At 39.1% G+C, this 20,092-nt stretch overlaps 2 protein-coding genes across 2 annotated transcripts; both read right to left on the bottom strand.

Annotated features, from left to right (window-relative positions):
* Positions 1–663: 663 nt before the first annotated feature.
* On the bottom strand, positions 664–7,375 carry LOC137596813 (extracellular calcium-sensing receptor-like). Its single transcript, XM_068317570.1, has 8 exons — positions 7,355–7,375; positions 5,568–5,862; positions 3,665–3,830; positions 3,265–3,535; positions 2,360–3,163; positions 1,967–2,197; positions 1,685–1,808; positions 664–1,562 (listed from the first exon to the last, which is right to left on the bottom strand). The coding sequence occupies exons 1-8, from the start codon at positions 7,373–7,375 to the stop codon at positions 664–666; spliced, it is 2,811 nt and encodes a 936-aa protein (XP_068173671.1).
* A 4,505-nt stretch (positions 7,376–11,880) lies between these two features.
* Positions 11,881–19,708, bottom strand: LOC137596812 (extracellular calcium-sensing receptor-like). Its single transcript, XM_068317569.1, has 8 exons — positions 19,559–19,708; positions 15,886–16,028; positions 15,103–15,385; positions 14,938–15,024; positions 14,594–14,785; positions 13,811–14,344; positions 13,508–13,727; positions 11,881–12,776 (listed from the first exon to the last, which is right to left on the bottom strand). Exons 1-8 carry the CDS (start codon positions 19,706–19,708, stop codon positions 11,881–11,883), a joined length of 2,505 nt encoding a protein of 834 aa, XP_068173670.1.
* Between the last annotated feature and the right edge of the window lie 384 nt (positions 19,709–20,092).

Raw genomic sequence — 20,092 nt, 5'->3', positions numbered from 1 at the left:
AGGTTGAGGTCAAATTTCAACTTTTGCATATATCTCAGGAACCGGATATGATAGAAAGACGAAACAAAAGGCGTGATATTCAGGAAGGCAAGGGAATGAAAATTAGATCACAACCTTTACCTTGAAATCTAGGTCAAGGTAAAATTTTCATTTTTATACCTTTTTAGGTACACATCTCTGAAACCTGATGACATATAATCACAAGACAAAAAGCAACACTTTCAGGAAGCCAGAGGCACAAAAATGTGTAGGTCAGGGTAAAATTTTGAATTCAGGGGTGTCGTGGGATGTTGCAGTCTCTGACTGCCTTGTTTCCTTGGAAGTTGTTTGTTTGTGCTGTGAGAAACCTCGGTCATGAATCTGGTTAGCAAAGAAACGTGTCATCACACTGTCCTGCAGAATTATCGGTATCTGTCAGATTAGTGATAGAATCTTCAATTGATCCTGACATTCAGTTACTAATGAACCAAGATTTTGAATATGGATTATTTTCAATTGCATATGGCTAGTAGCCCCCTTTTAAATAATATATAATTATTTTTTAACTTAAAGAGTGGAGAAAACAAAAGTTAAAACATACCCATACACAAATGGAAAAAAAAGTGTCTACTAAGGTGTAGTATAGCTGTATTTATTTTTTCTCAGAACTCAAATAATTAATTTTCAAATTTTTCCCATCAGATGCTTTTTGGAATTTTGTTCTGGTCTGAAGATAATAATATAACATTTTGGGAAGAAAATACATATCAACAAACCAAAAGTGGAAGCCAAAATAGCAAAAATTTCCACTGCCACTGTGAACTTCCCAGGAGAGCTGACATAAGCTGGGATAAAAGTGATCCAGACTGCACAGAATATCAACATGCTGAAGGTGATGAGTTTGGCTTCATTAAAACTGTTGGGTAGATTTCTGGCTAGAAAAGCCAGGATGAAACACAAGCCTGCAAGAAGTCCAATATAACTCAACACAGCCCAGAATCCAACAGCTGAACCCAGGGCACACTCTAAGATGATCTTCTCTTTATAGTACTTCATGTTCATCTTTGGAAATGGAGGGTTGGTGGTCAGCCAAAGAACACAAATCACAACCTGAATGAGGGTGAAAGTCAAAACACTGAGCCTCTGCTGTGTGGGACCAAACCATTTCATGACAGTACTGCCTGGGAGTGTAGCTCTGAAGGCCATCAAAACAACTATAGTTTTGCCTAAAATGCAAGAGATACAAAGGACAAAGGTGATTCCAAAAGCCGTGTGTCGCAGCATGCAGGACCACTCAGAAGGTTGGCCGATGAAAGTTAGAGAACACAGGAAACACAGCTTTAATGAAAGTAGCAGCAGGAAACTCAGCTCAGAGTTGTTGGCCTTGACAATGGGCGTCTCTTTATGAGTCAAAAAAATGATTGATATGAGAAGAGATAAAAATACACCAAGACAGCCAAATCCAGATAAAAGTGCCCCCATGATCTCTTTGTAGGAAAGATATTCAGAAGGTTTTGGGAGACACTGATCTTTCCTTTCATTTGACCAAAACTCAGGTGGGCAGATGAAACAGTCTGGAGAATCTGTCAAATAAATAAAATCATATTCAATAAAAATCAAATTGTGTGTGTGTGTGTGTGTGTGTGTGTGTGTGTGTGTGTGTGTGTGTGTGTGTGTGTGTGTGTAATTCATTTTGAATACTCACTGGTCTGGTTGCTTATTGTTCCTTCAGGGCATTCAAAACAGTCAAAACAGCACACCGGCTTAAACTTGTTCACGGCTTTACGAGTCCCTGGTGGGCATGGTTCTCTGCAGACAGACCTAGGCACCTGATTAAGCAAAATATAGACTCTAAAAACGTACAACAAAATGAATCCTGCATCACTGAGAATGTAAAATTAGATAGGTTAAGTTCATATGAATTATGAAACACTAGCTCTCCATAATACTCTCAATTAACCTGGATTATGAATTCCATTTACTTTACCTCAATGCTGTTTCCTCCCCAAACTATTCTGGTGTTGTCACTCAGTTTAAACCTCTTCCCTTCAGGAAAAGAGGTGTCATATTGGCCTATAGTAACAATGTCAACGGAGCCATCTTCTTTCATCTGCCAGTTAACCAAGTCATATTGGGCAACTGAGTCTCCATTGTCATCAAAGAAAACTTTGGCTCCATTCTGTGTTGTGAAGTTAACATACTTTATATGTTCCAAAACCTGTACAGACACATTTTAGCTGACATTCACTTTGAAGAAGAAATAAGCAAGATATTTGCTAATTAAAACATAACCCAATGAATACTTTGAAATCTTAGACACAATTTAAACAGCTGAAATGCAAAACTGATCCCATGTTTGAATAAATTTTCTGTAACTTACTAGTTTAGGCTTAACCTTGGTTTTGTCCACACAAGATTTTCCAGTGGTAGGATTTGAGCCATTTTCACATTGTAGTATAGCATGAAGGGCATATGCCACCAAATACACAGCTTTGTAGACATTGTTCTCAGCCCTGAAATGTGTCACATCTGTGTAATCACTGGAGACTCTTCTGAGATCCTCTTTGCCGGTGCATATTGAGGATGTATTTGATGGAGAGAAGCTACAGTCAAAGAACTTCTCCCACACAGCCTTAATTATTGCACTCTGTGGCTCAAGTAAAGGATTTAAGCTGAGTAAGTATTCACCTAGTCCTGGTATGGATGCCTGGGGAAGGGCAAAACCCATTGTTCCATTTAAAATATTTCTTCTCTCAAAAGATGCCAAGTCTACTTGTGTGATCCAAGACTCACTGCCAACCCATTGCTTTCCAGTTATGTTGTAATTCTCCATATGTGACAGGAAAAATTTGGTGAAAGACAAGGACATAAACAACAGAACAACATTTGATGAGGATTCCCTAAGTGTTTCTACAATTACATCCAATTTGATTTGAGAAGTCTTAGAGTAAGTTAACTTGTATTCAACACATATGTCCTCTTTCTTTGCCTCCTTCATGAATTCAGCTGTGCCTCTCTCTGAGTATAAACCCTGGGAGTAAATAATCCCCACCCAGCGCCAATCAAAATATTTCATTAGATGCACAAGACCGATAATTTGAAAGCGGTCACTTGGCACAGTTCTGAAGAAAGTGGGGTACAGTCTTCTGTCACTCAAACAAGCACAGGTTGAGAGATGACTCACCTTCAGAGAAAAGTCAAATATAGTAAAACTGTCATTTTCATTTAGATATATAAATATACATAAATAAGTAAGGCAATTATTTTCTAAACAATTTTCCTTACCTGTGGAATTAATAGTGGGCTTAGTATGGTGTTGATATCTTCACTAACTCCTGAAGATGAATGGCCTAACAAAGCTTGGATCTGCCCATTGCAGTCCTTTAAACTCTCACCGTTTACAGCTTCCACAGCTGCTCGTATCAAATTTTCACTCCCACAGCCATTGTACAGTCTGTAGCCCAGACTCACCCCAGGAAGGAGCTTGGTATCTCTGTTGATCTCATCCACAGTAAAAATCACTGTCCGGGCAAACTTCAACTCCCTGTCATTCAAACTGCAACCACACCAATTACTGACACATTACAAATTATTGACATAATTTTGCAACACATCACGCAGACACATGAAACATTACATAATATGTTACATATAAATTTTACATAGTTCATGTATAGTCACTCACTTTTTGCAGTACGTATAAGGAAATTCTTTATAGCCATTATCCTCCAGTTTGCGTGTACTACTCATTGAAAAAACACCTCCTATCATAAGGTCACCTTCCTTTGAAAATTCCATGAACCCTGTCTCCCCAATAACTTTACATGTTTGGTTTTCTGGCTTTGCCCTTGCTAGCAGTGACAATAAGGTGATTGTCATCCAACCCATCATGATCTACCCTCCTCTAAACCTAAGCAATTCTGACCAAGGAGCTGAATTTTATAGTCATTCCCATTGGAAGGAAAAAAAATGAACCAATGTGAGCCCAGTCTCAATTTAAGGGGCGGCAGTTGCTCAGTGGTAGAGCAAGTCATCCAATGAAGCACACACATTCACACTGGTGTGTGAATGTGTGTGTTTACGTAGCTTGCCATCACCAAGTATGAATTAGGAGTGAATGAATAATGGATCAAATGTAAGAGCGACTTTGAGTGTCCAGAAAAGCGCTTTATAAATCTAATCCATTATTATTATTATTGTTATTATTATTACTATTAATTCTCTAAATACACATTTTTAATCCTTCACTGCATATCCAAGTAATCTCTTGGATAATTGACATATGGCCTGTCAGCAGGTGACAAGAGAGAAAATAGAATTTGAAAAACAAAACATAGTCAAAAAAATTGCATGCAGAGGAAGCATGTGAGATTATCGAGGTTGACAGTTCGACTTTGATTGTGCTAGTCCATCAGCCTCTCTAAATCCAAGATCATTGTATTGCAGTAGATTGCATCAGATTGGATCTTGTAGTATTTTTTATTTCAAAAATCAAAACATGATGAACAAAAAGATTCTCAGGGCTCATATATGAGGCATTACAGTTATAAATTCCACTGCCACTCTACCACTGGCAGTGGCTCAGTGGTAGAGTGGGACTCCCAATGTTCCAAGATCGGCGGTTCGATTCCCACTCCTGCCCAAACACACCCAGGGTGTGAGCTGACAGTTGGAGGTGTCAGCTCACCTTTGGAGCACCGCCGAGGTGCCGTTGAGCGAGGCGCCCTTGCGCGAGGCGCCCTTGAGCAAGGTGCCGTCCCCCCTACAAGCTGCTCATTTCGGGCTCTACCTCCCCCTGCATACATACAGCCCCCTCATGTGTATGGACCTTGACCTTGACAAACACACTATCCCCCTCCAACTTAACCCCCCCCCCCCCCCAAGGTTCCAACAGTCTGTTCAGGTGTTCCATGTCCCTTTCCCTTGTGCTACCACCCCAACATACAATGTCTTAGAACAGCACACTGGATACTACAGAGTGGTGGAATAGTTTAAGGAGCTCAAAGTAGATGTTAAAGGAGACCAGCCTTCAGAAAGTAGAGAATAGAATAGAAGAATAGGAAGCCTTTATTTATTTTTATTTATTTTATTTTATTTTATTTTTTTATAGACTGGTTTGATCCCCAAAGGGAAATTAAGAACGCACACTCTAGCTATTATATTTGTGAGTACAGGCCCCTGTATCACACACACACACAAGGGGGCCTGTAGGCATGCATATTGTCACTATACATAGTACAATGAGATTTTGGGAAACTCCTTGCAGTGCAATAATTTAACAAAGTAGAAAAAGAGTAAAAAAGTATAAAATACAAGTACAAGTATATACAATGGTTATGCTTCCGATTATTTACAAAAATGTATACACATCGAGTAACAAGTGCCATGCCCAGCATGTCCCCGATGAAAAATGTATGACATGTATTGCATGTTCCCAATGAAAAATTGCACAGTTGTGTGGTGTGTGTGTGTGTGTGGGGGGGGTTATCAGTGCGTGTTTGAGTTTAGGAGTGTCAAACAGGCCTGAACCTGGGTGGGTATTGTCCTTGAGTAAGTTGTTCGCTCTGCTGAGGCAGCAGGAGAAGTACATCTCCGACAGGGAGGGCAGAGAGCAGCTGCCTTCTCAGCTGCCTTCACGACTCTGTGGAGACTCTTCCTGTCCACCATGGTGCAGCTGCTGTACCATACCGTGATGCAGTAGGTCAGCAGGTTTTGGACGGATGTGCGGTAGAAGGTCAGCAGCAGGGAGGGCTTCAGGTTGTACTTTTTAAGAACCCTCAGGAGGTGGAGTCGCTGCTGTGCCTTCTTAATGATAGCAGTGGTGTTGTCAGACCAGGAGATGTCTGAGGAGATGAGGATGCCGAGGAACCGGAAGGTTTGGATCTGGCGACAAAGGTCATCCTAAGTACATTCTAATCTTATGACCAGTCCAGTCTGTTATCCAGCTGCAGTCCCAGGTGCTTCACTTCCCAGTGACCACTGGGGCTGTTGAGAGGGGGTTGAATGACAGAAATCCAGTACCATCTCAACACCTTGGAATGTACGGTGTAGAAGGTGCTTGACAAGTCGAAAAAAGAGCAGCTTGATTTCATAGCCCCAACATACAGGTGGGCGAGCCTACAGTGCCGGAATTACAGAATGGGTTAGGGTTATGGTTGGAGTTAGGGTCAACAGTGCAGAAGTTTTCAGTTCACCTTCTGAGCACTGCCAAGGTGCCCTTGAGCAATGCATGCTTACTGTGTGTGTGTGTGTGTGTGTGTGTGTGTGTGTGTGTGTCTGTGTGTCTGTGTGTGTTTGTGGGTGTCTGTATGTGTGTGTGTTTGTGTGTGTGTGTCACAATCCTGTACACATATATCCTATGCATGTGATTAAACATAAATACAGACAAATGATGTCCCTTCCTTTGGGGAATAATAATGTTGATTTAATTTTTAATCGTTTTTTGAGGTACAAGCCATCAGTTGGTCCACATTTTGTTCAACATAAAAGTGAAAATCTGTTACGAGTTGTACTTCGGGACACCGTTTTGTCAGGGTATTTCTTCCTACTAAAATGAGAGTTGCTAATTGTCTGAAGAACTATGAATTACGGACGTGGTGTGATCAATCATTTCTCTGCATGGAGAGCAGCACTTTGAGAGTGTTCCTATGATAACCGTAAGAGCATTTAATCTTTTATATCAGTTCAAACCCATCCCAACAACAAATGTACATTTTATACGACATTCAGATGTTTATCCCCGGGTCATCATACTTTATAAACTTCTGTGAAATTACCCTTTTAGGGTCAGTGACTTGGCTGTTGTATGAACAACCTTCATGCTCAAGCCATTGTAAATACCATGTGAACCCCAACAAGGCACATTGTCTCCTAAAACTTTAATTTTCTCACACGCTACTTGGCAGATGGATATATCAGTTGAGACCACATCTCATTCCTTCCCATGTGTTGTCTGCAGAGTAAAGACATAGCTCACGTGGGCTCGAGACTTTTGTTTTTCACGTACCTTTTAAATAATGAATTGTAAACACTAAGAATATGTATAATTTAGGGGCTTTGGGCTTTTTTACTAGGCTGGATTAAAATAATTTTTGTTATTTTCAAATAGAGAAAATTTGTTTGAGATACGAGTAGTTTGACTTACGAGCTCAGTCAGAGAACAAATTAAACTTTTATCATAAGACACCGCTGTATTGACCCAAAGTCCCATCCACCAATTATATCCAGATAAACACTGAGATAACAGTGATGCAGTTTATGTATTTATGGAATATACATGGAATATATGGAAATTTAGTGCCATAGCAAACATGTTCGAACATTTTAATAGCGACATACATAGAGAGCTAGCATTGCGGTCTCACTGTTTAGCTACCAGCACAGCTAGCAGAGTCATTGCGTAATCCATGGTGAGGCTCGACTGCTTGGTGCCTCACCCCAGAGGCCTGTACCATAAAGCTTGATTAACCTAGCCGGGCTTACTCCTACTTATCTGGCTTCACTTAACATCCGCCCTCCGGATTTTCGGTATCATAAAGCCGGCTATCAAATAGCGCACCCCGCTCTCTCTCTCGCCCAGCGCCCCCTGCTACTCTCTGAGTATCTGCCTGAGTGACTCAGACACACCCTTAGCCCCTCCCCCTTCCTGGCCACTGGCCTGCTGCATCCTCCGGACAGAGACAATGTACTCTGTGTAGCAAGTTTCCAGGCTACATTAATTAAAGATATTAGCTTTTGGACTAGTCAATCAGAAGACGAATTCGACTCATGGAGGTAGCGGTGCAATGAACCACACAAACACAGAACTTTATGTGCAAATAGTATGTTATATTAATTTGTGAAGCAAAAAATATATATACAGTGAACCCCAATATTCACTCTCTGCAGAAGGAATAAAATTAACTAAAGTAAAGTACATTTCAGATAAACCCACACACAATATTTATCATCACACTGATTGTCCAAAATAATCGAGGGTCAAGTCCAAGCCGTAATTGGTCCGTTGGCAATGGCGTGTGTGTGCGTGTGTGTAAGTGGGTGTGTCCGGAGGTGACGTGGGGGACCGGCTTCCAGAGCCTCCTACCAGACCAGGCGAAGTTCTCCGCATCGGTTGTCCCCGCTCTGAATCAGAGTCCTAGCTCGCCATCATTTAGTCGAGTCCTCACCGGCACTCTGACCAAATCCATAAAAAATGTTCAACGTTCATATAGTTCATATAACTCCTCCACACAGGTCTGTTCCGGTAGCCTGCGGCTGATCAGGGAACTCCAATGCCGGCTGCTTTCGGCGCTTCCGGATCTCTCTCTCTTTCGCGGACACACACCCCCCCAACGCCGTCTTCTCACTGGCTTTTATTGCAGGTGACATCATTAGCCACCCGCAGCCCCACAGGTGAATGCGTGATGTCATACACCACGTGACAAGTTCACACTAGTGTGGAACCTAACGTCCATTGATATGGTAAGAATAAACAAAATATTAATAATAACCAAAATAACCATTGAATATTACTATGGTAACATTCATCCTGGTTACATCTGGGAGAGGCTTTTCAGCCAAAAAAATCAACAAGACCCACCTAATCTGTTTTTCACAATGTAATTGGGTATCAATTTTAGGAGATTGGTTCAATGGTTATATGTTCACCCAGTTGAAAAAAATCTTGTCTTACTAAGGTCTACAGCTATCCATTACCCAAGGAATCGATTAATCTATTGATTAATTATATTACTAAAGTAATCAGATAAAAATACAAAGTTCACAATGTTATTGATATTGTTATTTATGTGACTGCTTTCCCATTTGGTCTGAATTGTAATGATACAAATAAAAGTTATATAGTGAATGAGAAGAAACACCATTTTCATTAAAGAAGAAGAAGTATACTTTTTATTTATGTAATATTACCCCAAAAATGAGTCTCTCATAATCTCTAACTTATTGTGAACCATGTACATTAAAGTGCTAAACAAACTTAAATTCCTTAAATAACATTACGTTACATTGCTCTTTTTTTTTGGTTTGACTCTCTTGACTTTTGTTCTGAAACAGTTGTTGTAGTAGAAGCATTTTATCTTTTTATACTATTAAAGTTTGCATTGTAGTTATTTATTAAAAAATGAAACATTTTTATTGCCTAAAATTTTTGTGCTGTGTTTATCACAATTATAATAAACTAACTCGGGGGGGGGCGGTCAATTATTCAATGATCTTGACATTTCCAAGCAAAAAGTATCGGTATCGTACCGGTATCGGCCGATACTACCCAGTATTTACTTGGTAAATACAGAGTAGTAACGGCCCCTACTGTGCAGCAAGATCCACCGGGTTCTCATTAAACGGACAGGCCATTTTCCAAGAGAACTGATTGGTTAGTACGTGGGGCTTTTATACCTGCTGAGTTCTTATCCTGAACTTATCCTGCTTCGGAGCAGGTTAGGTGTTAAGCATAGGTTACCACGACAATGTAGCCCGATAGAAAGTAAGCCACCTTTACGGTACCGAAAAGCCAGCGTTAAACCTGAAGTTATCTCGCTTAGCCATAATCCAGCTTTATGGTACATGCCTCAGGTCTCTTCTCAGTATTTCAGTGGTAAATGTGAGGATTCAGCGATTTTGAGTAAAAATAATCTAAAATTGGTGACATTAAACAGAGAATAACTTTATAATACACACGATTGGATAAATATAACCAATTAATTTATTTCTTCCATTTTCCATTTTTTCTTTCATGATGTCAGGTGAGGCTGTGCCTCACCTGCCTCCCCTGACCACACGTTACTGACACTGAGATAACAATGATGTAGTTTATGTGTTCATTTTCAGTGCTCAGTGCTTATTAACATGTTAGTAAATATGTACAACAAAGTTCACTGTTGGACAAATAAAGAGTTAACATCAGTGATTGAATAATTCACTGATGTGAATTAATTCAGTGTCACCCTTAAGTAGCTAAAATAGTTAGCATTTTAATAAAAGAACTATCTGGGAAGAATTTATTCACCTATTAAATTGACATTATAAGGAACTCCAAAAACATTGTGTGCTTTGGTGTACAGTCTCAGAATCAGTACATTAATTGAAATATATTACTCTGCAATTAATTTGCACGCTGAGAAAATGCCAACTAGGTGAGGACAAAAGAAGAGATATGCTTAACAGACAAACAACCAATGTCATACTACATCAAAAGTTCAAATAGTGTTAACATGCTAATCAATACATGCAACCTCTGTAGAACAATTAATTTTGAATGTGCTGGGAGTGTATGTATATTCATTCATTCATTTGTCTTTATACTACTTTATCCGCTGTAACAGGTTGCAGGGAGCTGGAGCCCATCCCAGCTGACTAAGGGGGGAACTCCGAGCGCGACTCCAGAGCACCGCAGAGCCACACAGAGACAGACAAACATGCACGCACTCATTCCTACCCGCAATCTGGAATGGCCAAATAATCTGAAGCGCATGTTTTTGGAGGTAGGAGGAAGCCAGAGAATCCAGAGAAAACCCACAAAGACAATGAGGAGAACATGCAAATACATTTATCATTAAAAATATAACCATGGAATAGGTTCCATTTCAAGATGTATATAATATCCATTGGAGCATATCATAACAAAGAATTGTTTTATTTTAAACTGTCTTTTCAAATTAAACTGTTAAAACAGAATCATGTGTTTGTATTTATATCCAAATTTAATTTATTTGTAATCATCACATAAAAATGCAGTTGTGCAAAAAGAAAGAATGAATAAAATGTATAATTTAAAAATCTCTATGTAGTGGACAATGTAGCAGACTTAAAGTATAGGAAGTATTTAAATAGCGAATTTTATCAAATTGTATAACTAATTAAAGTTAATTAAGACAATTAAAAGATGCAAGCATAAATGAAATATTTCTGGGTGCACATTGGCCTAGTGGGAACTTACTCCAGACGGATCAAAATAGAATATATATATATATATATATATATATATATATATATATATATATATATATATATATATATACATATATATAGATTCTGCGCTGCCAATCTGTGCTGTAGCCGCCTCGGTCAGTCTGCCATCAAGTATGAATAAGGAGTGAATGAATAATGGATCTGGTGTAAAGCATCTTTGAGTGTCCAGAAAAGTGCTACATAAATCTAATCCATCATTATTATCATTAATATTAATATCATTATTATTATTATTATTTGTACCTTTTGCAAAATATAATTTTCATATCACCGAAGCAGCTCCGGCCTAACGTATCATTTAAAAGCAAAACATGTCAAGGACAGAGAGTTGAACGTTAGCTTACCATTATGCCTGTTGGCATCTTGCTATTTAGTTGCCTTATTTAGAGGCATGTTATACTATTCATTTAGAATTGCTGTATTGAGTCAGCTTTAGTTTTGATTGAAAGTCTGCTTATGTGCCTATTTGAGACCCAGCTTTATTTTATTTCTGAATTTTATTTATTTTATTTAACTGTATTTGTATTGCATTTTTGAGAAATGCACTTGGCCTAATTGGTTTACTGATGTGCTTGGCCTTTTTTCTTTTGAATTTCATGTATGAAGCACACTTAACCAATAAAAATGTGGATTTCAAATCTTCTTTTCTTGGTGTATTCTATTGATTAGTCATGCACTACAATTTTGTAATGTCCTAGAATTCAAATCCTTTATTTGGGGGCCCTTAGCAGGTTCGAGATTAAAATGTGATTAATTAGATCAATTAATTACAAATCCTGTAATTAATTAGATTATTTAATCACCTGACAGCACTAATATATATATATGTGTGTGTGTGTGTGTGTGTGTGTGTGTGTGTGTGTGTGTGTGTGTGTGTGTGTGTGTGTGTGTGTGTGTGTGTGTGTGTGTGTGTGTGTTAGTTTAATTTATGATACATTACTTCTTATCTTTTCCCATTATATGTTGTCTTGTATTTTTTTCTGGCTTCAGTAAAATAATGTAACACTTTGGAGCAAAGAGACAGAACAACAAGCCAAAGCTGGAAGCCAAAATGGCAAATGACTCTACTGCATCTGCATAATTTCCAGGGGAACTGATATAAGCAGGAATAAATGCAAGCCACACAGCACTAAAAATGAGCATACTGAAAGTGATGAACTTTGCCTCATTGAAGTTGCCAGGTAATTTGCGTGCTAGAAAGGCCAGAACAAAGCACAGACAGGTTTGTAAACCAATATAACCTAAAACACACCAGAATGCTAGGCGAGAGCCAACACTACACTCTAATATTATTGTTGATGGTTCATATTGTGTGTTTTGTGATGGGATAGGAGGAGCATCAATGAGCCAGGAAGCACAGGTAACCACCTGAATCAGAGTGCAACTGAGGATGATGAGCCTCTGCTGCATAGGCCCCAACCACTTCATGATGTTGTTCCCTGGCCTGGTGGAAGTGAAAGCAGCCAACACCACAAGAGTTTTAGCCAGGATGCAGGAGAGGCACAGTGAAAATGTGATGCTGAAGGCAGTGTGGCGCAACATGCAGGACCATGGAGTTGGCTCCCCAATGAATACAAGGCAACACAGGAAACACAGAGTGAGAGAGAATAGAATCAAGAAGCTGAGTTCCGAGTTATTCACACGGATGATGGCTGTGTTTCGATGATTGAGAAAAACTGCAAAGATAATTATAGTGGAGCAAGCACCAAATACAGAAGTCACTGTCAGGGCTTTACCTAAGGAATCATAGGCCAAAAACTCCACCTTCTTGGGGATGCAAGCTGTCCTATCACTGTTTGACCAAAAATCCTTTGAACAAAATGTGCATTCTGCTGAATCTACAAGAAAGATGGTGAAAAACAGTAGCTATGTCAATAACGAAATACTGCATATTATTATTACTATTATTATTACTATTATTGTTTTTGTTGTTGTGGTTGATGTTGTTGTTGTTTTTCAACTCACTTGTCTCATTGCTAATCTTTCCAGAGTCACATGGTAGACAGTCAAAGCAGCAAACAGGCTCCCAAATACGGACAGCTTTTCGGTAGCCCGGAAGACAGCTGGCACTGCATACAGAGACTGGCACCTGCAGAGCAAACAATGGCTTTCAGCTCTGCCTTGAGTGTTCTGTAATCAGAATTGAATAATTGATTTTTTGATTTGTTTTGTTTCTGAAAAAGATTAAGCTGTTTTTTTTATCATCAAGTATGGCAGTAATGTGACACATTGTGCCACAAAATATTTATCTGTTGACGGACACAATAAATGGTGGTTGGAGAAATGGGAGATTTAAATCCAAAGTATTCATGAGGACATTAATGCAACAACAACATTGTGCAACAAAATATGACAGTCATTGAAAAAATAAATTATCCTGCTGTTACTTGAAAGTGAAATAAGTTTTGTTAGACTGGAAACTAATCATCCTATACAAATAATGAAAAGTAACTGATCAGATCAATCATTTTTGTCCACCTGACTCACTTCCACCTCAAACTACAGACCTTCAATATTTGCCACCTGATGAAGGTAAAAATACAGCTTCTGCAGCTTGCCTCACTCAAATGTCCCGCCCATATGATCCTGTCCTCCTGGATCACCAGCTCCTCTCCTGGTGGTTTGGTTCCATCAAAAAGCCCCACATTGACAAACTCAATGTTCCCAGCTGTGCCTCTCTGCCAGTTGATTATGTCATAATAGGGTATGGAGTCACCCTTCAGGTCAAAGTTCACCTTCTGTCCCGAAATATGAAATGTCACCTCTTGAAGATAGTGATGGAGCTTGAAAACCAATAGATATCATCAAATGCTTTTTTAAACTAAACATTTTCAATACATTATTTTTGTGGGCATACTAGTTGTACCTGCCAGGGGTGTATGTTGTCGCTTTGAGCACATGAGTTGTTTTGAAAAGGCCCATTGCCTTTTTGACAAAGCAGAAGGTTGTGGAGGGCATGAGCAATTGCATATACAGCCTTATAGACATTATAGGCCACTCTAGGGCTAGAAGTATTCATGTAGGCTGCATGTTGATCCAATAGAGTCTCCTGTCCAGTGCACGGAGGAAAACGATTGCCAGGAGAGAAAGAAGGACTACAACCATACAAAGCCTCCCACAGCTCCTTAACAAGAGGATTATTAGGATATAGCTGAGGGTTTACAGTCCTCAAGTAGTCACTGAGTGTTGATACATGACCTTTCCTGATTCCAAATCCGATGGTGCCCCCCATGTAGGGGTAATACTCACTCCCCGTAAAGACAGATGCTGTGACCCAGGCTTCACTGGCAATCCACTGGATTCCAGTGATATTTTGGATCATATAATCTCTCAAAAAAGGCGTCATCTCCCCCTCGGCTGAAAACACCACCACCACTTTTGCTGAAGAGTGTCGTATTACCTGTGCACAGAGGCAAATAAGGGAGGAAAGAATTTTCAAATGACAAAAGAATAACAAAAAAACAATACAAAAGCCTTTAAAACTAAAGGAGCAATACCAAAGAACAGTACAGATAAAAACAACAAGACATGTGTAATTTTTGGGACTAAGTCTAACAAGTGAGTGTAATAAGACAATACTACAAAATGGGCAATTTAATTAATGCTCTCAAACTGTGTGAAACTCAATACAACGTGCCACTTTTTCTACCTCTATAATCTCCAGTGCCCGCTCTGTATTATATAGCAGGGGGATCATTTCTTGGTATGCTATACACACCCTGGTATCCTTTAATTCTTTTAGTAAACCTTGCACTGCAAAATGTCCATATTCATGATCTCCTCGTATGAGCCCCACCCAAGTCCAGTTGAAGTGTAATAGCAGCTGAGCAATGGCCCTCACCTGTGTTTCAAAACACAAGTGAATTTAATTTGATATTAACAAATACAGATTATTTTCTTGACAAATATAGATACAGTATATTTTATTTTCAAAAGATATTTTCAGCACTGAAAAGTTATTATTATTTTTTAAAGTCTAAGGTTAGATGCTACCTGATAGTCATCACTAGGAATCACTCTGAAAAAGGTAGGATACTGGCTTCGGTCAGATAGACATGCACATGAAGAAAAGTAACTGATCTGTAAGAGGAAGCAAAAATACAGTGCTGTTAAACACATTATATTCTTAGAGATTTACAGAGTAATAGTCATCATTACCATTGGAATTTTAAATGGCTGCAGGATTCTTGACACAACAATAGATTGAGCTGAACCAGATTCCCCAACCACAGCGAGGAGCGGAGAGGCACCACGACACAAAAGAGAGTCAGTTATCCCATTCACTACAGCCAAAGCAGCCCTCTGACCAGTCAGTGGATAAGCACATGAATCAAATATTTTGTATCCAAGGGTGTAGTTAGGCAACAGTTTTATGCTTTGGTTTATCTCGTCCACTGCAAGCCTCATTGTCTGAGCCCAGCGAAAAGCCCGGGGATCAAAGCTTCAGCATATATACAAAGAAAATAGAAAAGATCAATTTCACATTCACTTATTTTAAGTGTTTTTCCTTTTCTGAATTTTTTGTCATGTCTTATACATGTTTTTTAAGTTTTCTCAGAGCATGCATTTGGTGATTCTTCCGTTATTTTTGAGTAAATTTCCTTGTAATGTTGAATGCATTATGTCTCAGAAATGAAATTCTGAAAAGTTGTCACCTCATTTCTAGCACCACCAAAATCTTGCATGTATAACTTCCTAAATAAATCTAACTGTATGTGTAACATGCTTCACAGCAATTATTTTAATGAAGAAAACATATCCATAAATCTTTTTTTGTAAACATCTCAGAACTCAAACTGAAACCATTAACCTCGACTATACATTAATATATTATTACATATCAGGTGACATTAAATATATATTATAGCTTGGGGAATATAAATCAAAATCAATTAATAATAGGAAGGGTTTGACAAAAACATAAACTTCCATTTAACTTACCCATTGCACTTCACCGGCAGTGGTCTGTAGGTACAATTGATGTCTGGCATTTCTTGGTTGTAGTGAAAGGGAAAAATCCCCCCAATAACAAAATCACCTTTAGCCGTAAAGGCCGGCTGAAAGCTGTTTTGAAGCACGCATTCCTTAGCGGTAGACAGGGGTGGAGAGGTGAAGGTGTTTATTTGGACAGACGTAACGACACAAACTGAATAAAGCCAAAGAATTAAGTCAATGACAATCATATTGTTAGACAACGAGATACTGTCTACACTTGTCTTCCAAACATGCAATTGTATTTGAATTGCACAGCGCTGACACTGTATAATCAAGACAGGCAACCAGGGTGTCTTATTAATTACACACCTGGTTGGGTTCCACCCTATTTACTGAGTTGAAAGGGTTTATGGGGATTGATTGATTGGCAAAAATAGAACAAAATTACATCATTCCACAGTGATGCTAGAAATAGAATATACCACAGTATCAACGATGAAGAGGGTCATTTTTGTACACATCTAAATTATATTCAAAGAAAATTGCCTTCTCCCATTTAAAAGTAATATACATCCTACATACATGATGATTTGTTGATTGATTAGTATTATTGTATCCATTTACAGGCATTCTTTTAGTTTCTCACCAGGTGATTAAAATAATTTCCAATTTTTTCAAGGACTTTCTATTTTCACATAAACGTGCCAAGTGGATTTGCATCACCATGCATCTCCTATAATTCCTATATTCATAGTAAATACAACTACAGTGCCATAAAAAGTACAACAGATTTAATTCCAATATACTGATCCTCTATATTTTTCTTGCAGTTTATAATCCTCTAACTTAACCAAGACTTGAGTTTGGTCCAGTTCAATAGTTTTTCACACACAACAGTAAACTTTTGAGTTCTAGCTGACCAGCTTCCTCTTTATTTTCTAAAAAATAATAATAATAAAAATTCTTCTGGTAAAACTACAGTGGAAGTGGGCCCTGGCTTGAATCAAACATGTATGAATTCTGAGAAAGAAGTCACAATTTCGAGATGAAAGTCAAAACACTGATTTTTTTATCCTGACTTTAAAAAGAAAGCAAAGAAAAAATCTGGAGTTCTTAATCATCATATAGAAAGACAAACAGTGAAGAGAAAGTTGAAGGTTTCAAGCATTACAGTATGTTTCTTACAGTGTTTAACGAACATTTGTGTGTATGTGTGTTTAAGGTGAACACAAGAATATATTTTATGGAATTTGTTTGTTTTGCTTTAATCTTTAATGACACATTCAGGTATAAACAATCAGATTTATTTTGTTGTAAGGTATATTTATCTGTAGAGTCACCAAACAATTAGTCTGCACCTGCAAGAACTCATAGTATGCTTCTCTTTTAATAATGCTTCTCTTGTAATGTTGAGCTGAGACCGGGATGCAGGGTCGCAGTCTTGAACAGGTCTCCGCACAGTATTAAACAGGTCTCTGCGCTCATAGAACGGTCACCCACTGTATCGTCACCAACCGTAATGTTACCCACTACACATTTACCTACTGTACTGTCACCCACTATACTGTCACCCACCAAACTGTCACCTACCTGTACACTATTGAGACTTTGTCTGTCCCCCGATTGTTTAAAGTTAATTCACGTAAAATTAATTCATTTCAAGTCCAGAGGAAAGCAACTGGACATCTGGACAATTTAATAAAAATCAAAAGCAAGCATCCAACAGCTCAAGAGTACAATAAAATAAATATTAAGCTGTTTTAAACAATTACTTTATATCAGATTATCTTATTGATGACTTCTGTTTAATGAAAACCTGATTAAGTGCATCTACTTTTAATTCCACGCTGCAATTGAGCCCTAAACCAAAAATGATCTTTAATTCATTTGAAAGTCTTAGTCTGAGCCTATCAAACCCAGTCCAGAAAGTATTTCAGCCTCTATTATTTGTCATAATTTATTATCCTCCTGGTTCATACAATGACCTTCTATCTGAATTTGACGACTTCTTAACTAGTTTAATTCTTATAAGGTCGTTATTGTTGGTGATTTCAATATTCACGTGGACGACAGTAATGATAGCCTCAGTAGCGCATTCATGTTGTTACTAGACTCCGTAGGCTTTAGTCAGTGTGTACAGAAATCTACTCACCACTTTAAGCATACTCTGGACTTAGTCCTGATTTTTGGGTTTGAAATTGAAGAGTTATTCATCTTTCCACAAAATCCTATCCTCTCTGACCACTGTCTGATAAATTTTGACATTTGGCTATTGTGTAATTCCCTTCCTGTAAAAAAAGTGTATACTAGAAATTTATCAGATCATTAATTTTCTTCCGCTTTAGTCCGCCACAGCAGGTCACGGGAGCTGGAGCCTATCCCAGCTGGCATAGGGTGTGAGGGACACTCTGGGCACAAAGCCAGTGCGCCGCGGAGCCACACACAAAGAAAGAAAACCGAGCACACACACACTCACTCCTACGGGCAATTTGGGACCGGCCAATTAACCTGAGGCGCATGTTTTTGGAGGTGGGAGGAAGCCGGAGAACACGGAGAGAACCCACACAGACACGGGGAGAACTTACATTCTTAGCACAGAGCGGGACTCAAACCCGGACCTGCCGTGTTGTGCAGCGACAGCGCTACCCACTGCGCCACCGTGCAGCCCTTATCAGATCATACTATTCCTAAATTCAGGAAAGAAATCCCAAGTATGCTTCATTTAATCCCGCAGCTGAACTATACAGCGGGTCATTTTTTGAACTCAGTTAATGTTAGTCCATCTCATATTGATGAGTTTGTTGACAACAAAACAGACTAACTGCGAAAAACCTCCACTAAAAAATAGGATTATAAAACAGGGGATGCAAGCTCCTTGGTTTAATTCTTATACCCACCAATTAAAGCAGCATTCCTGAAAACTTGAGAGGAAATGGTGTTCTACTAAACTAGGAGAACACCGCTCTGCGTGGCAAGATAGTTTACATAAATTCAGGAAGGCACTTTGTTCCGCTAGTGCTGCCTATTATTCATCATTAATCGAGGACAATAAAAACAATCATAGATTTGTGATGTTCTGTACTGTATCTAGACTAACATAGAACCACAGTGCATATAAGCCCAGTATTCCATCAAGTCTCCACAAAAATGATTTTATGAATTTCTTCAATAATAAGATCCTGCTCATCAGAGACAAAACTAACGGTGTCCTGTCATCCACCAACTCTAGTCCTTCTTTAGAAAACACACATCTGACTCCTGAACCTTTTGGTTTCATGGATGTCTTTTCTCCAACACAGATCAGTCAGCTGATTAAAATAGTCTCCTCAGCTAAACCATCCAATTCCAACAAAACTCATCAAAGAAGCTTTACCTTTACTTAGCAACCACTTCCTTAATATAATTAACCTATCATTATCAACTGGATATGTACCACGGTCCTTTCAAGTAGCTGAAATCAAACCACTTCTCAAAAAACCTAACCTTGACCCTGCTGTTCTAAATAATTATTGACCCATAACAAATCTCCCATTTCATCTAAGATCTTGGAGAAAATAGTCGCTAATCAGTTATGTGATTTCCTTAAATCCAGCAGTTAATTTTAGAAATTCCAGTCAGGTTTTAGGGAACATTATAGTACGTAAACGGCACTTGTCAAGGTTAGCAACGACCTTCTCACCGCTTCAGAGAGAGGACTTGTTTCTATCTTTTCAGCTGCTCTCATGATGCGCTGCAGGGCCTTGCAGCAGGAAGCAAGGCAGGTGCCATACCACACAGTGATGCAGCTGGTCATGATGCTCTCGATGGTGCCTCTGTAGAAGGTGAGCATGATGGGGGGTGGGACTCTTGCTCTCCTTAGTTTGCGGAGGAAGTAGAGGCGCTGTTGGACTTTTTTGGCCAGTGATGCGGTGTTGTGGCCCCAGGACAGGTCCTCGGAGATGTGCACAGGAACTTGGTGCTGCTGACCCTTTCTGCAGCACCATCGATGTTTAGTGGAGCATGCTGGGTGCGTGTTCTCCTGAAGTCCACAACAATCTCCTTCGTCTTCTCCACATTTAGATGAAGATTGTTGTCCTTGCACAACATAGCCAGGCGGCTCACTTCATTTCTGTAGGCTGTCTCATCACTGTTGTTGATGAGACCCACCACAGTCGTGTCATCTGCAAACTTCATGAAGAGTTGGAGCTGGAAGTTGGTGTGCAGTCGTGGGTCA

Source organism: Antennarius striatus, chromosome 6 (assembly GCF_040054535.1).
Source record: "Antennarius striatus isolate MH-2024 chromosome 6, ASM4005453v1, whole genome shotgun sequence".
Lineage (NCBI taxonomy): Eukaryota > Metazoa > Chordata > Actinopteri > Lophiiformes > Antennariidae > Antennarius > Antennarius striatus.
This window is presented reverse-complemented; position numbering and strand designations above follow the sequence as displayed.

Excerpts from the sequence above, each read along its gene's own strand:
- LOC137596812 (XM_068317569.1), bottom strand. The coding sequence starts at position 19,708 with ATGCTCACCTTCTACAGAGGCACCATCGAGAGCATCATGACCAGCTGC. Across the intron at positions 15,386-15,885 it reads CTGCCGGTGAAGTGCAATGG|CTTTGATCCCCGGGCTTTTC; the intron begins GTAAGTTAAATG and ends TATATGCTGAAG. Across the intron at positions 15,025-15,102 it reads AGCCATTTAAAATTCCAATG|ATCAGTTACTTTTCTTCATG; the intron begins GTAATGATGACT and ends TTCCTCTTACAG.
- LOC137596813 (XM_068317570.1), bottom strand. The coding sequence starts at position 7,375 with ATGACTCTGCTAGCTGTGCTG. Across the intron at positions 3,536-3,664 it reads CCTTATACGTACTGCAAAAA|TTTGAATGACAGGGAGTTGA; the intron begins GTGAGTGACTAT and ends GTGTGGTTGCAG. Across the intron at positions 3,164-3,264 it reads GCCCACTATTAATTCCACAG|GTGAGTCATCTCTCAACCTG; the intron begins GTAAGGAAAATT and ends TTTTCTCTGAAG.